A 17,713-nucleotide genomic window follows, 5' to 3' on the forward strand; every position below is an offset into this window, starting at 1 on the left:
ATTTCAGGTGTCTTGTTCTCCAGTTCCTGAGTGTTTTCTTCTGACTCTTGAGATCTGCTGTTGTGTGTCTCCATTGTGTCTTTCATCTCTTGTGTTGTGCCTTTCATTTCCATAGATTCTGCCAGTTGTTTTCTCAAACTTTTGATTTCTACCTTATGTATGCCCAGTGTTTTACATAATACACTTCATTTCTTTTGCCATATCTTCCCTAAACTTTTTTAATTGATTTAGCATTAGTTGTTTCAATTCCTTTATCTTTGTTGAAGTGTACGTTTATTCCTTTGACTAGGCCATAACTTCATTTTTCTTAGTGTAGGTTGTAGTTTTCTGTTGTCTAGGCATCTGGTTTCCTTGGTTACTCCCATCAAGTTTTCCCAGAACAGAATGGGCTCAATATTGTCCCAGAACAGGGCAATATTCAGTATCAGGTTTTCCTGAGGGTGTGTCTTAGAAGATTGATACACCCTGTGAGGCCTCCAGTCAGTGTGCTTTTCCTAACCTGCCCAGCAGGTGGCACTTGTCAGCCTGTAGCTCCTGACTGGTGTAAGGAGGTGTGGTCCACTTAGTTTCTATTTTGGCTGCTTCCCTCCAGACTCTGGTGTCTAGTTCTGTTTGGAAGGCAGGTCGTAGAGCTGGGCATGACCTCCTTCCCCTTAGAGAAGATACACCCCATAGGGAGTAGTTATCTGCATTTAAATAGGATCTTTGTGTCTCTGACTCTGCTATATACACCCTTGTCTGGGTCAGAGCACTGCAAACTGAAAATGGCTGAGGCTTTCTCCACTGAGCCGCTGAGGTTGAGAGAGCCAAAAAAGGACAGAAAGCCCCTTTCAGGGCCAGGTCCACAGCCCCCAGTTTCACTCATCAGCCAGAGACAGTACTCAGTCCTCTGGGTTCCCCCTCCCAGAACAGAGAAGTCCCCTGGCTTTTCAAGGTCAGTCATTACTAAAAGCCTCTGTCTGCTTGTTGGGGATTTGTAGCTTGCATTGAGTAGTCCACATTTGCCAATTAAAACTCCAGCTGGAGCTGGACTGAGGTATATTCACTTGTTCAGAGAGTGCTGCTCTCTATCACAGTGAGGCTTTGCAGTTCGGGCTGCCACAGGGGGAGGGGGCTCCCGAGTAGGGTCTACAGTTTCTACTCACAGGAATGCAATCTCAGGCATTCCTCTCAACCAAGGTTGGTGCACGATGTGTGCACAGTCATGGTGTCCCCTAGCAGTTATTTCAGATCACTTACTACTTGTTCCTGGTTGTTTATTAGTTGCTCCAGGGGGGCTAACTAACTCCCACTCCTCTCTATGCCACCATCTTCTTCCATCTCTGAATAGATAATTCTTAATGGCTACATAACAATTATATGTATTTGTTATAATTTAATCATTCCACTATTTTTGAGCATTTAGGCCATTTCTAAAATTTTGTTATTATAAATAACATTGTAATGAAAATCATGTATTTTGATCTTTGTTAGTAGAATTACTGGGTAAAGGGAATGAGTACTTCTTGATCGTGTCTCATTGCTTTCCAGAAAGTTGTAGCAAGTTACATGCTACCAGCAGTGTAAAAGAGTATTTAACTCAATAAACCCTCACTAGCATTATGTTTCTTACAATCCAAGTTATATACCTCTTAGGTTTTAATGTATTGGAATAGCTAGCAGTAAATACCTGAAACTATCAAACTCCAACCCAGTAGTCTGGACTCCTGAAGACAACTGTATAATAATGTAGATTACAAGGGGTGACAGTGTGATTGTGAAAACCCTATGGATCACACTCCCTTTATCAAGTGTATGGATGGATGAGTACAAAAATGAGGACAAAAACTAAATGAAAATTAGGGTGGGATGGGGGGATGGTTTGGGTGTTCTTTTTTACTTTTATTTTTTATTCTTATTCTGGTTCTTTCTGATGTAAGGAAAATGTTCAGAAATAGATTGTGGTGATGAATGCATAACTATATGATTGTACTGTGAATGGCTGATTGTATACCATGGATGATTGTATGGTATGTGAATATATTTCAATAAAACTGAATTTAATTTAAAAAACAAAAGAAAAAAAAATCCAAGTTATATAATTTAGAACTACAGTAAGACATGGAATAAAAGATGTTTTAGTAATTAACTTCTGATAGTGAATTCACACTATAAAAATTTAGTTAAAAGGTATGTTTCATTTGAGAAAGAAAAAGTTTATGTAAAATTGCTGGTGCCTTGAACATAAAAGATGACTGATAAATATTAGTTGAAAGGTTGAACTAATAAATGAATGAACTGAATGAAAGACTAAACAGCTTTAAAAGTCAGGATACTTGAATTCTAAGTATAATTTGCCGTTGTCTGTGACTTTAGGTAAATTTAAAACCCTTTTTTCTAAATCATTTTCCAAATATCTACTGTGGATACAATGATAATATCTATTTCTACTTCACAAGGATGTCAGGAGAATAAATAAGAAGGAAATATAACACAAGGCTTTAATATAACGTGATCTCTAAAGTCAGATTGTCTCAATTCTTGGCTCTTTTACTTATTCACTGTGTAACTTTGGTCAATTTGTTAACTTGTTTATGTGTCAGTTTTCTCACTTGTAAAACGGAGATGATAGCACTTACCTTTTAAAGTTGTGATGATTAAATGTGAAAATCTATGTAAAAGCACTTAGAATCCTACTTGGCACTTAGTAAGTACTCAATAAACATTAGGTGATAATTATTAATATATGCAAAATTTACAAATATGTAAAATGTTCGTGATTTTTTGAAAAACCATTTGACAGACTGGTCCTTTAAATCTCAGGTATTGTGAATCTAAAATCAACATACTTGAAAAATATAAAGGTATATATTTTCAACTTTTCTTGAGAGTCTGAAAGAATTATGAAACAAAGTTTATCAAAAATACAACACAATACCAACAAGATAAGTCCCTATTAAAGACAATACTCTTTCTGTGGCTCTTCATTTGACTGGATCTTTCTCATCTATCAAGTCTTAATTCAAATGTCCCTTTCTCAGATCACTCAGTGCCCATGTATCCAAATTACCCTTTACCATAGAAAGCAGTTTTTATGTTACATAATTATCTTCCTTGTTTGTTTGTTATTGTCCGTCTTTTTCCCACCAGAATGTAAACTCCATGAGGGAATAAGCGTAATATGTCACTATGAATATACTCGGTCAGACATTCAATAAATATGTTGTAAATGATCTAATCAATCAACAAATAGATAACATAACAGATGGACAGGTACTGAAAAAGCTGACATAGAGGCTTCAAAGTTCTTGCTTTGAAAGAATGGTCCTCTGGATTAGTGTTTCTCAAACACTTTTGATAGGGACCCACAGTTAATACCACATTTTATTTCAAGATCTAGTCAGTTCTTACACACAGGCACATAAAAGAAAGAAAAGTTCCACAAAAAAATAATAAGCTTACTATTTGTGATGAACTCTGATATTTTAGATTCCATTCTATTCTGCTTCTTTTTGTTAAAAATAAAATGATTTTGAGGTCCACTAAATTTATTTTATACCTCATTGTGTCAAGGCTTGAAGTTTGAAAAAAATGTTCAAGGTTAGAGGCTAACTACCTGATATCTGCAAACCTTTAAAAAGAGTGTGAGTTTTATGTATATATGAATTTGGTGGAGGAAGGGAGTTGCCATAGTTTTCATCAGATTCATGAAGAGGTTCATGTCCCCTGAATTTCAAGGCTTCTATTATTATATGTATATTATTATCTGTGAAACCTTACACAAAAACATGTTCAAAAAAAGTGGTTTAACATAGGGGTGGTAGCAAGATGATAGGACAGATCAATGACTCTGTAGTCTGATTAAAGCTCAGGTTGATTCCTGGATTCATCATTTACTGACCCAGCAACCTTATACAAATTACCTTTTTATCTATTAGCCTCAGTTTTATTTTCTGGAAAGTAGCTTGAATCATATCTACTCATAGGGTTAAATAAAACAAAAATTATGTAAAACTTCCATTATAGTGCCTGGACTACAGAGTAGGTCTTCAATAAATGGTAGGCATCGATATTATATTCTAATCCTTCCATCAAAATTAACTTTCTTGGAGAAAACACAACCTTAACCAGAGTACAACTGAAATTAAAAAATGTAATTAATTAAAAAAACAAAGAAACAGATTCATGCATATGTGGAAATTATATTCCAGGATCTTACTTTTTTTCATAGCTAATACTATGTTTTAGGAATAATCACAATATGCTCCTTCAAATATGAATATATCAGTTCAATTAACTTGCTAAGCACCCACTGTGTACAAGGTCTGAGGAAAAATAATTATTTAGAAAAAATACAAGTAAATTATTCCCCTTGCCCCCATGACCATAATAACAATCTATAGTTTTCAATCAATGTTTTCTCACATCACTTAGCTGCCTGTTGCAGAGTGGTGTGGCTGTGCTGGTATTCTGCTTATTCCCTGCCTTTAAAGCTGCATCTCTTCTTGCTTGCTCAAGCAGAACTCTTGCTCTTTCTTTAAGTTCTTCTTGTCTGGATAACATTCGATGCTTAAAAGCAAAGACGTAGAATTAGAAGCAAAAAAAAAAAAAGTAATCTATATTTGTAAACTAATTAATGACTAGACAATCTGAAAATAACAGAAGTCAGGAATAAGATTGTAGCTTCTTAAGCTTACCTACAGAGAATATTAATGTTGACCAAAAACTGTGGAATGAATAAATAAATCTGACATAAAAGAAATAACATCTCAAATGCCTAAAACCAGAACTAATTTAATAAAACTTTTATTAGAACATATTCTCATAAGGTATAAGGTCCAAATGTATATGATGTACCTTCTTCGTATTTGCTAAACACAGTATTATATGGCAATCAAAGATGTTTTAAAAAGTTCAGTTTCATTTTTATAGTGTTATAGAATTGGTAAAATCTTCCAAGTTTTTTTATGGATAGATTTAAATATCTGTGGCAATAATTTTTAAAATTCTTGACAACTAATGTTTACAGAAAAATAAAAGCTATCATATTTTGGAAACAAATATAAAACCGGTTTCCTCCATTGCATGCTCTCCTTACAAGAAAAACAATTAACCACTATCAGAATTGGGAGAGTAGTTTAGAATATTACAATATATTTTTGGAGAAAAATAGTATTGGTCACCAACGGAAATCAGTTTTTAAATGGTGGTATTAACACAAAAGCACAAGTATCTATACTCTTTATGGTTCAAATTCCTTTTTTCTACTAAAGTAATTAACTTTTGGCTTTACGTGACTATTGCTATTAACTCTGATACTTAATTTCTTCCTTTTCATTACATAGTTTTGGTTCCAATCATAAGTAATGGCCTTAGGCTTTAAGTCAAAGAAAAGGTAATAAACAGCACACCTATTACTTTATTTGGTATAATGTGAAACTATCATTTTAAAAAAAAATTTAGTATCTCACTTTTGGTTCTCTTTCTGATCTTTATATTTTACTATAACTATTTTTTAAAAGCTTTTCTGTAAACTTACACCAGGAAGGGTTTTTCTTAAAGTGTGCAATTCAGTGATTTTTAGTATATTCACAATATTGTACAGCCATCACCACTCTATAATTCCAGAACATATTCATCACCCCAAATTTTAAGATGATTAAAAATTTCTTAAATAGATACAACTGAAATGTTTAAATGACAGTGATACATTCTTAGTTTATGCTGATAGGACGTAACGGAATTGGTTATTATAGTTGAACTGGTTAAAATATCAATGCCCCTTTCTCAAAAACGGACAAAATTAATTTAATGAACAGTAAATTTGCAGTCAAGACACCAGGCACTAATCCCTCCTCCACTAATAATAAACAATGTAACATTTAGCAGGTCACTAAAAAACTATACTGCATTCCATTACATACTGCTTAAGAATTTCATGGTCAGACAGGTGTGGGTTCAAATCCCAGTCAGATCACTTAATTGTGGGCAAGTCAATTTTTCTAAGTATCAGTTTCCTCATTTATAAAATGGGGATAAAAATGGACCAACTCTCATAAGGATATTGAAAAGATTAAGTGAAATGGGTTGAAACACTTAGTTTTGGCACATGGTAAGCACTAGATAAATGCTACCTATTATTATTCTTTAAATCCCTCACTTTCCTTGTCTTTGAAATGAGGGAACCTAGAGTAGATCATTGTTAAAATCCCCACTAGCTCTAAATTCTGTGATTCTATAGCCATTTAGTGATCCCCCAGTCAGGTACACAGATAGTGAAAAACTGTGATTTGATCTTAAGAACACATAAATGCAATTTCTTTTTCTGATTATAAATGCAATTCATATTTATAACAGAAAATGTAGGAAACAGATTAAAGTAAAAAGAAAAAAGAAAATAATCAGCAATCCTGGCATTAAGAGATAATCACTGTAAAATTTTGCTTTTTTTCCCCCACTTAGTATTTTTATTGTGATCACTTTCTCATATCTTTTAAGTATTTTTTTGAAAAATGATTTTAATTGACTACCTAGTATTCTATTATATGAATGCATCACACTTTATTTATCTTATTGGATGTTTATGATGTTTACAATTTTTCACTATCATAAATAATGCCTTTATGAACATCCTTATATGTAAACCCTTGTATACAATTCTAATTATCTCCTCAGGAAAAATTCCCAGAGGTAGGCTCTAATGCAATACACATTTTTAATGGGCTTGATGTAACATTGCCAAACTGCTTTCATTACTTCTTGCTGCAACTGTGGTAAAATATTAAAAGTTATTGTGAGCATAAAGTTTAGGGGCAAGCTTGGTTTTGTATTCTAACATTATAACACTTACTATGTGACCTGGAGCAGCTCCGTAAACCCCAGTTTTCCCATATGTAAAACAGGATTCAACCACTTACCTTATGGAGTTGTAAAGTTAAGAGAAATATATGTAAGACATATAAAGGTCATCACATGCATTAGGCACTCAAAAGGGCAACATTACGACTCTGTTAAGTCTATAAAGCCATATTAAGTTACCAAATTTCCTCTAATCAAATGTCATCAATTGTAAGACTCATCAGTATTTTATGAACTACGAAGAAAGAACAAACACTGTCAATTAAACTCTGACATACCATTATAAGTAACATTTTAATTTCAGAGAAGTTAAAGTGTAAAACAATACAGAATTGATGAAATACAGTGTACAAAGTAGAAAGTTAGATTATTATTTGTCCAAAATTTAGCTGCTATATGAATAAAAAAACCTATCAAGTACAAGCACCAATATTACAGTTTTTGGTGTCAGACATCACTTTTGCCAATCAGTTACCAAAAAAACCTTTAAATTTACCATAAGCAAAATTATGACCAATATACCAATGGCCAATGAATAAGCATATATGGAGCGTTAAATAGTGTTTCTATCATCCAGTGGATTTAATTGTCCATTACTTAAACCACCTGAATAGAATCATAGCATAATAGAGTTTTAGAGTTAAAAGGACTCTTAGAGATCATTTCACTTAACATTGGTGTATAAAAAAGACTTTAGAGACATCAAATGGCTAGTTAACATGCCACACTGCTAACTATTGGCAGAGCTAGGATAAGAATCTGGTTTACTGATTACCAGTCCAGATTATTTTAAATTTTTAAACAATCATTTTCTAGCTTTAAGCCCATTTGCCTTAAAAATTTTGGTATACAAAATTTGGTAAAAATTTGGTTTACAAAAAAGTCTGTATTGGATATTAGAATTCAGGCTCGCTAAATTCTGTAATTGTTAAGTTTATTGATTATATACCATGTTGGGGCACTAGAATGATTTTAAAGCCATCAGAAAATTTTGGGTACTTAGGACTTTTTAATTTGAGATTTTTGATAAAGAGAACAGGTGCTTGCTTTGATAGCTACTATAGTTCTTTTATTCTAAGACATGGATCTTTTTTTTCTTATTTTAACACCTCTGAAAATTTAGAATTGATGGCATCTTACAATCTCTGCCACCCAGGTGGCAGTCAAGACAAAGTTGTAGTTGCCTGCATATGCATAAACCTGGTATTCTGGCAGCATGACTGTGCAATCTCTCGATGAAATCAGCAACCATTTGAGGACTATTTGAAAAAGGAACATGACTCCAGGTTATTGTATGAAAATTTTTAACCACAAATTAATGGTAGCATTGAAAATACCAATTTCGGTACAACTAAAATATTTAAGGAAGATGCACATTTTCTGAATGATGTTCTTATTAAATGGAATCCTGGAATATCTGACATTCTTATAGTACAATATTCTGCTTTTATAGGTTAAATAATATTTTGATTTGGAAAGTCACCAAATTTTAATGCTTAAATCTTGAAATTGGGATTGATTTGTAGGTTTACAATATTATATCACAAACTTTAAATAGAGAGTACGAGTATTTGAGGTTTTTCTATAATGGGAAATTATACTTCACCTTGAATCATTTGTAGCATCTGAAAGTGTTCTATGAATACAAAAAGAGAAAAAAAACACACAGAATAACTGTTTAATAAATATATGTATTCATCATTCTAGCTCACTCACCTGGACTGTTTTTGTGGATATATGATTTAAAGTGGTTCTGTCAGCATCTGGATCAGTCTCTGTCTGCTTCAGGGAACTATGTTTTTTCTTTGCAGGGTCTGCATCTCTATTGTATGGGTATCCAAGTTTAGCAGTGGGAGATAAACTTGTTTTTTTGACAGGTGATTCAGTATCTGATCTGCATTCTAATGGTATAAAATCGTCCAATTTTTCTTGGTCCAAGTTCCTAGTAACATCTACAGTCTGAAGTTTTTGCTCATCTGTTTCCTCACAAATAAAGGGTGAAGACACATCCTTCTTCTTATCACTAACATATAAGTCACTTAATTCTAGGTTCTCAGCTTTCAATAGTCTCTGCTTGCCTAACAAAACCTGTGCTTGCGTTGCATCTGTGTTGGGACATATTCCAGGGTCATCGGATCCTGAAGTCCTTCCAGAGCCCTGCTGGGACTTTTGGGGTTCTGTGTCACTTTTAGTCCTGCGGCAGTAAGGGGAGGCTGTGCTTGGACTAAGGTGATCATCAGGAGTCTGATGCTCACTTTCTGACTCTCCAACCCCACTATCATTTACAAATACAGAGTCATCCTGAGATAAGAAGTCTACTGCTCCGCTGACAGGCTGCTGCAGTTCAGGCTCCCGCTTCAGATCACTAAGCTCTGCATAGAATTTTTCCTGATCAACAGAACTGTTTGTATCTGTTTCATAGTTTCCAACTTTATATGTGCTTTTACTGCTGTTTTCCTCTATCTGAACAACATTTAGTTCTTGGCCACTGAAATGTGCCCTTATTTGATAGAGGTAAGTCATAACAGTCAGTTTGTCAGGAATTGCTAATAAAACCATATCAGAAGGTTCCAATAACCGGGAAATTCCTATGCTGGCAAATCCATCGTATGCCTTCAAAGGAAGGAAGACAAAAGATATATTGAATAGTTGAGACAATCCACACATTTTTAAAATAGCAAAATTTTAATTTAATTTTTTCTTGTTGGAGGGTACATTATGTTACTGACATTATATCACATGAAAAGAACATAATTCCATTAAGTTAGAAATTTATAAAAGTGAGGTAGAGAAAAAATTACTTCACATTTGAAATGTTTTTTTCCAATAAAAAAAATAAGCAAAAATGAGAGTTAAATTAAAACACACAAAAATCTTAGAAAGAATTTTTAAGATAAGTAACTAAGGTATAGAGAAACATTAGACTTATCCATCTCTGGCTTAATCACTCCTGATCAACCTCTCTTTTCCATGGTAATGTAATTGTAGTGATTTGTGAAGAAAAAATACAGCTAGATAAACCCAAAAGAACTAACACCTAGATTATCTGATACAAAATACAAGGAAATACCATTTAAGTCTAGAAACATAGAAACATTTGTAAATGCCCAATTAAGATTGATTCTCAAATGAGAAGAGTGACTTCATTTTCATTTCTTCCATTTTGGAAAGAATGAAATGTTTTGAGTATTACAACCAAGTCGAGAATGTAAGGCTGCATTGTATTATTTTTGTTAGCCTTTAAATGACTGTGGCAATCAGGTTTTTCTAGTTTTGAAGAATCAAAGCTGCTTCTCAATTTACAATTAATTATTACAATCCTGAACTAACCCTTGAAAACAGCATTGTGTTGCTAGGAAGCACTAAAGTATGGGTAGAGGTTTGTATATACTCTTAGAGATAAGTAATGACTCTTTAGTTATATTCTTGCTTTGGGATATAAAATATCTATTCGTTATAATAGCCTAGATTTAAAATCATAACTCAAACTTTTTCTTAAAAGAAATGCTAGGAAATTATGAACAATTCAGAAGGAATCAGTCTTCAGCACTTATATGTCAAAGTGCACTTCTACCTTTGAATTTAATCTTTGTCCCACATTCTTCCTGTAGTTTAATAAATGCTGCGGAATAAGTAAGAAAGAAATGAAAAATAAATTGCGATATTAAAACCTCTTCAATTTTCACAGCACCATGCTTCACAATATTGGTACCTCAAAATATTTACTAGAGAGAAAGGCTCAGTTGGTGTGCATGTATAGGCCTGTTTGTTATTTTACATGTTTTAGGAAAATTAAAGTCATTTTCTCCCTTGTGTGTCTTGACAACTTGATTGACAGACATCAATTGCACGCCATCAGGAAAAGCACCACAGGCAGTATTCTAAACAATTCCCAATTATCTAAAACACTGACATATTGGTTAAGATCAGATTTCACAGGTAAATAATTTTTTTTATTCAGCACTTTAACAGACCTAGGAAAATGAGTAGCTTCCTTGTGGGGAAACTCCTGTTGGTATTTTACTTCATGTAGCGATTCATTTTATGCATACTAACTGCACTACGAAGCATTTAAAAACAAAGTTTCTTGTAAGCAAGGTCAAGACTTTATATAAATGAATTTTTCTATAGATTAACCTCTTGTGCTATTATCAATCACCTATTGTCTTTTTAGCTGTTTATATGTGGAGGAAAAGAGGTCTTTCAAAGAAAATTATCTTATTCCTAGATGTTATTTTCAAAGGTAAGGAGGAGTCACTGCCAGACATTTTATGCATCTGCATGGAACTGAAGACAGAGCCATTGTTTCTTGTGCTGTGTTTAGTTCAATCAAGGGCACAGGAGATTATTAGGAAGAACTGTGTGAAACCGGAAATAAATCTGCAGGTAGCAACTACGTACTGATAATCTACTCAGTGTAGGTATCAGGCAGCAGGTTCACAAAGTGATGAAAAGGAAAGACAGTACAACAATTATTTACTGAAAAATGCAATGAAAAGGATCATCTAAATTAAAATCCTTTCAAAAAGTCAGGATTATTTGCTCTGGAAGATCTAATTGAGGAAAAATTTAATAGGATATTTTTCTCTATGTAAATTTGAGGTATGATGAAGTCTTGAAAAAATAATGTAAAGGAGGGTGTCTTAAATACTAGTGAGGTGTTCCATATTCTTTAAAAATCTACAAATAGGTAAAAGCAACAATGTTTCCTTTTCAAAATTTTGAACAGTAAGTTGAAAGCCCCACTTTATAAAAATTATGATGGTTTGTTCCAATAATGCTTACATCTGCATTTAAATTAACTTAGTATTTTATTCAAATGCAATAAAATATAGGTAAAGAACTGTCAAATTTAAAGATATAATTTAATCTAATTGATGAAAAAGAAGGCATTTCACTTTGATAGACACAGGCTCCAAAATCATAAGTGAAATTATTTATGAGAATGATTTACTTTGTAACATGCCCACCTATAAGAAAATTATTCTGATTTGTTAAGATTATCTCTTTTTTTGGTGGTATATTTCAATAAAAAATTGGCAGTCTTTAGCTTTAGGGTCAGCATGAATTTGCAAAGAAAACAAGAATTTTTAGATGAAAATGCAAATTTTTGGTTTTAGAGAATAATAAAAGTAAAAATTGTTTTAATTTAAATCCTGTCTGTTATTTGCACTTCTAACACTTCCTTTTATACACTTTTTATTACTGGTGTTTTTAATAATGCAACTTAAACTAGATTAAAAACATTAGCCTAGGCCAGAGGTTATTAACCTTTTGTCCCACGAACCCTCTGGTCCTCTGTTGAAACCTATGGACCCTTTCTCAGAAGAATGTTTCAAGTGTATAAAACATACAGGATTATAAAATAATCTGATTATATTGAAAAATACAGCTATCAAAATATTAGTAAAATCAAATTTATGAAACAATAATATATGTGCTTTTTACAAATGCATTAATGTAATTTTGAAGAAGTGATGAGCTTAAAAATATCTAGCTATTCACAACTGTAAAACATGAAAATAACTGTTTTTTTCTAAAGGTGACAGACTCAGACATGGCCAGTACTACAGTGGTTTGCCACCTATATTCATCATTAGAAAGAAATGCTAAATTTCAGAGAAAGAACTGTGAAAATAAAAATGTATTTTTTCCCTAGCCATGTTCAAGGACCATCTGAGTTCAATCTACAGATCCCAGGTGTTCTAAGACAACAACAAATGTCATTAATTTTTCTGTTGAAGAATTCATTCAATGGAAAAAAAAAATTTGAGTAACTACAGTGTGCTAAATTAGGTGCTCCCCTCCTTTTACAAGTGAGGTGCACACAGAAAATTATAATATTGTACTGTGCGCGGAGGTAAATAGATAAGTCAGCCTGCAGTTTATCTGAGCCCAGCTGAGCCCTACCCTGAAGATTGAAAGGATCAATATCCCCTCACCCCAAAATACCAGTTGGGAAGCGCTGATCTCAGTGTATTAATTATGCAGAAAAAAATGCATAGTTCACCAGAAAATGAAAGAACCTATGTTCATAATCTTTTTTCCTTCTAGGAATCTAAAACTCATGCATTCTGTTTTGGATGACCATTAAGCTTCTCTTTCTCTCAATCCCACCCCCCACCAACAGACTTTTTTAAAGTCAGATAATAGTTTGGGGAGCACTTTTTTTAAAAAAAGCTAAATTTTGGAATAAAAGAAATTTGCTTTAACAAATATTTAACAGTTGATGAAGGTCATACTTATCAATCTGATGCCAGGTTGGCATTTGTGGGCTTTAAAGTCCATGACAAAGTAGAGTAAAATATGCATCCTATTTGAACTGCAGAAGGTCTTCTGTGAGCTGCAGTTACGACCTCACAGAACAAATGCATTTTCCCCAAATTAATAAAAACCTGCAGAGAAACCAAAATTGAAACTATGTATTTTTTCCCTTGGCAATTCTTACCTTTTTGTTGTTCTCTTTAATATCTTGAGGATTCAGAGACTTGTAGTCACTGAGGGAGAAAATGTCACAGTGGGTACATACCGTATTTCATAAAAACAAGCTGTTCTTAAAAGAAACTGAATCTAAAAATTTGACATTCAATAATACTGAAGACTAACTAGCAATTTCACAGCAATTCAATCAACAAAACTAACAGTGTGGAAAATTAAGGAAATAAATAAATAAATAAAAACAGTGATTACATGTTTCATTGCCTGAAGCTTTCCATCTAAAAGAGTGGTTAAGGCAGGGGACCAGAGACTACCTTTGACAACCAAATTTGCCATGAGGTAATCCCTTGTTGTCAATGTACAAAGAGCTACAGGCTTATTTGTCTCACCTCGTTTTAACAGTGACAACACAATTTTCATAATAATTTGAAGTCAGCTCTTTGTATGAGATTAAGGAGAAAAATCACTTTTGAAAAGCGAGGAAAGATTGTTTTTAGGTATCAAGAAGGAAGAACTTTTCTTTTTGACATACATTTCTTCTCTCAAAAAGTAGGAGTTGTTAGTAATGAAAAAGAAATATTAAGCCAAGTATTTCAGGATGTGTGCTAATAATTTATTATTTTAAAAAATTCTATGATTCATGAAATATTTGTAGGGACTATAGAGTATTTTCACTTACATTAAATCTGGTCTAAAATGGTGTAATATTGCACAAAAAGATAAACCATTTCTCCATGATGTAGTAAAATTGGTGATTTTCACTCCACGGTAGTTTTTTGTAACTTCTTTGCACCATACAAGCAATGACTGACTAGCATTTGGCTTTCTCCCCAAAACAGGACTTGGTATAGGACTTGGCTAGAAAAAAAGGAAAAGAGGAAAACATTAAAAGAATTTAATGGAAAATGAAAATTAACATTAATTGCCCATCTAGATCATCTAAACCCTTTGATGTCAGTTTAGGTCCTTCAAAACTGTCAATTCACAAGTGTCAAGTGCAAGAGGGAGATGTGAATCTTAAGTTATCTTCAGTTTTAGCCTATGGCATTTGCCTGATAAGGATGCAAGATTTTAAACTTATACAGAGGAACAGGCCAAGAGCTATGCTGATAGAAACATCATGTTAAAGTATTTAATTACTAAAGGCTGAATTATCTGTGTAACTCTCACACTCTAAAAAATTTTCCCTCAATGCAATCATATACAATATAGTTCTTTTTCATCTAGATTAAAAATAATGCATTTTGAAATCTGTTCCCCAAATAGTAATGGAGAGATCAAAATCATAGTAAGGTTTTAAATACTGTACTCTTATATGTATGTTAAATAAATAGCACAATGATAATCTTGCTCAAACATCCTTCTTATATACATTTAATGATGACAAAACAATTTTAGTTATTAGCAACAGTCAGTCATTGACAGCAGCAGCACACAATATCTAATTTGGATTTGCTCAAAACACCTTCTAGTTATCAAGAGCTACTTTTGAATATTAAAATTTGTGTGTGTGCTAAATCCAATCCTATACCTGTTTTTTATCTTGTTCATATACTTAAAAAACAATGGCAATTAAAACTTAGACCATATATAATAGGATTTTTATACTAAACTTTTATTAATCTTAAAACCATGTCATTTTCTTTTACTGAATAGAACCCCATTTTGCAATGGTAACTTCTAGGTTGATACAACTGAAGGCTATAAAGAAAAGTACTAAATGTCTTTGGACTTTAAATCTTGCTAACAATTAAAAGTGCTGACTATGGTAATAAAACTTAGACACAGAACAGTGGCTCTCTAAAATAAGGTAAAGGAGAACAATTATTTATCCCTAATATTTAAGTTTAACAAAGCAGACCATTCTTACCACACCATTCACTTGAGAAAGACCAATGATGCCCCCACTTGACAAAAGCATCTTAGTCCCAAACAATTAAAATAATCAAAAGCATATCATTATGATTTATGCATTCACTGCTTGTGCAGGATGACTACTAAGAAACACTAAGCATGTAATTTCTCATTTATATTAATAGTTAGTTTAAAAATTTTTTTATGTAAACAACCATGAATCTAGCAAAGTGCTGTTCTTTAAATGATCACCTGTAGAGGTCAATGCTGAAAAATCCACAGATAATAAAACTCAACTAACTTGCATAAATTCTATTTAAATATGAAGAAGTAGATGGAAATGAAATCCCCAATATAGTATGACTGTCTTAGAATAAATAATAATTGTTTTTTCCCCATAGTTGAGTCAAGTTATTTATTATTTGAAAGAATAAGTAATACAATCTTGATCCACCACAAGGTTTATTATAAGGGATGGAAGGGACATCACCAACAAAATGATTCTCTAACAACAATAGGGGAAGTGAGACCTATTTCCATTTTTAAAGAGATGACAATCAGAGAAGAATAATACAGTTAGGCATGTATACTCTAAAGGGAGAAAGTTGAGATGGAATAGGTGATGAGTCAGAGATGGTATGATTACAACAGAGAGCCTGAAGCCATGGGTTCTGGACATAACTGGATTTTATCCGGATGATCCTGGAAAATTTCACCTTCTCTATTTCTAATTTTCCATAACCTTAACAATTAGGACTCTCCAGCTATTTCTTTACTCCTTGTACCCCAAAACAAGCATTTTAGCTTTATTTTGCTTTTCTTAAACTATCTATGGGAAAACAGTAGTGAGAGAACAAAAATAATAAACATGGGGAAATCATAAAGCTAACTAGAAATACTGTAATATATTAGCACTAGTCCTTGCTCAAATATTTCTGACTCCCTTGGAAAACGTAAATGAAAAAGAAGTAAAGAACACAAGAGTTAGAGGTAAGCAGTTTAAATATTAAAACAGCCACATATTAGCCACGTGACATTAGTCACATCAATCCATTAATCTAAAATACCTTTCTGCTTAAAATGAGGAAAAAATTTCATTAAGAAAAAAATGAAATAAATGCTAGTTTGGATGATACATAAATATGGCCATAAGGGGTAACAGTCACATGCAAATAACTGAAATTTGGCAAACATTGGCTTAGTCACTTTAGAAGAGTGAACCTAGGTTTTAATATCAACCAGGTAACATTAAATAATAGTTCTTGTAACAACCAATTTAACATATGCAAAAACAAACTATCAGGTATCTTTTCACCTAGTTGTCCGTTGTGACTTTCATATCCATCTAGTCACAACCTAGAAGTGGAGAAGAGAGTGGTCTGTGGATGAGTTCACGGGATCAATGAACTGGGCACAAACACTTTGTTTTCTTATATTTTCTATTGATTAAAGGATTGTCTTTGTTAAAATGGTTTTCTATATTAAATCATATTACCAAGGCATTGATTCATTCCAACCATGGGGTAGCATGTTCATGGACCAGATAACCTACAACCATCATTACAATGATTCATTCCAATCATTTGTAGCATGTACATGGGTTAGGTAATGTGCAAACATCATTACCACCATGTAATGGTCTAGAATAGCTTCCTTTAAATAAAAAATAAACATACCATTTCACTATGATTATGAATGCATCTTTGTTTTCAAGAAGGTTCAATGTGAAAAGACTAGAAGAACAAAACCCAAATTTGGATTTGCTCTAACACAAAAGCCTTGTATTAAAATATCTCACAGAGATGTTTACTGCACTTCCAAGAAAAAGAAGTCACATATAATTGGAAAAAAAACTGCTGAAGTTACAAGCCCTATAAATGATCATGTGGGTGTGTAGAGAAAGAACATTGAAATAGAGCACTGGCAAATGAATCATCCACTCCAGAACTGCTGACCTTTCATCTAAAATACAGCAGAGGAGCAGGAAGGAATTAGTAATTATATTATTTTAAAACTTTCAGCATGTAACTAGATGAAATCATTTAATGTCTTTGTAATTTTTGCTCTTCAAAGAAAGGAAGACACCAAAATCTGGCCATAAAGGGTAGAATCAAACTTTCAAATTATAGAACAACTTTTTAAAAGTTCTTTCTTGTACCTTTCCAATAACCAAATGTATGAAAAAGCATCCCTATTTAATATGTTGGGAAAGTAAAGCACAGATATTATGATTATCTTTTTTTTCCTTTTTTTCCATTTTTTTATTGTGAACTTTAACATATATACATAACAGTGATAACTTTCAATATACGATTTCACAAGTAGTTAGAGAGCAAATCTCAAAGAATGTCATGGGTCACAGTTCCACTTCAGCCATTTCCATTATTGTAAAATATAACATACATACAGAAAGGTGTCATCTCTCAATGTATAGCTCAACAAGCAGTCATATAGGTAATTGCAAACATTGTTATGGGCTACAGTTCCACAGTTTCAGTTTATTCCTTATTATGCAATACAATGTATGTACAGAAAGGTGAAGACCTTCAAGGCACAATTCAATGAGCAGCTATAGAGTAAATCC

General features: G+C 32.9%; 1 protein-coding gene across 6 annotated transcripts in view; it reads right to left on the bottom strand.

The window, feature by feature from the left end:
• The window catches only part of EHBP1 (EH domain binding protein 1), an 870,491-nt gene that overhangs the window by 109,197 nt on the left and 743,581 nt on the right, over positions 1-17,713 (bottom strand). For all 6 annotated transcript variants that reach the window (XM_037807056.1, XM_037807055.1, XM_037807058.1 and 3 more), the window contains 4 exons: positions 13,955-14,133; positions 13,286-13,334; positions 8,554-9,450; positions 4,405-4,548 (listed from right to left, as the gene is read on the bottom strand). In XM_037807056.1, the coding sequence (XP_037662984.1) occupies positions 4,405-4,548; positions 8,554-9,450; positions 13,286-13,334; positions 13,955-14,133 (1,269 nt within the window). The remainder of the gene's footprint in view (positions 1-4,404; positions 4,549-8,553; positions 9,451-13,285; positions 13,335-13,954; positions 14,134-17,713) is intronic.

This window comes from Choloepus didactylus, chromosome 17 (genome assembly GCF_015220235.1).
Source record: "Choloepus didactylus isolate mChoDid1 chromosome 17, mChoDid1.pri, whole genome shotgun sequence".
NCBI lineage: Eukaryota > Metazoa > Chordata > Mammalia > Pilosa > Megalonychidae > Choloepus > Choloepus didactylus.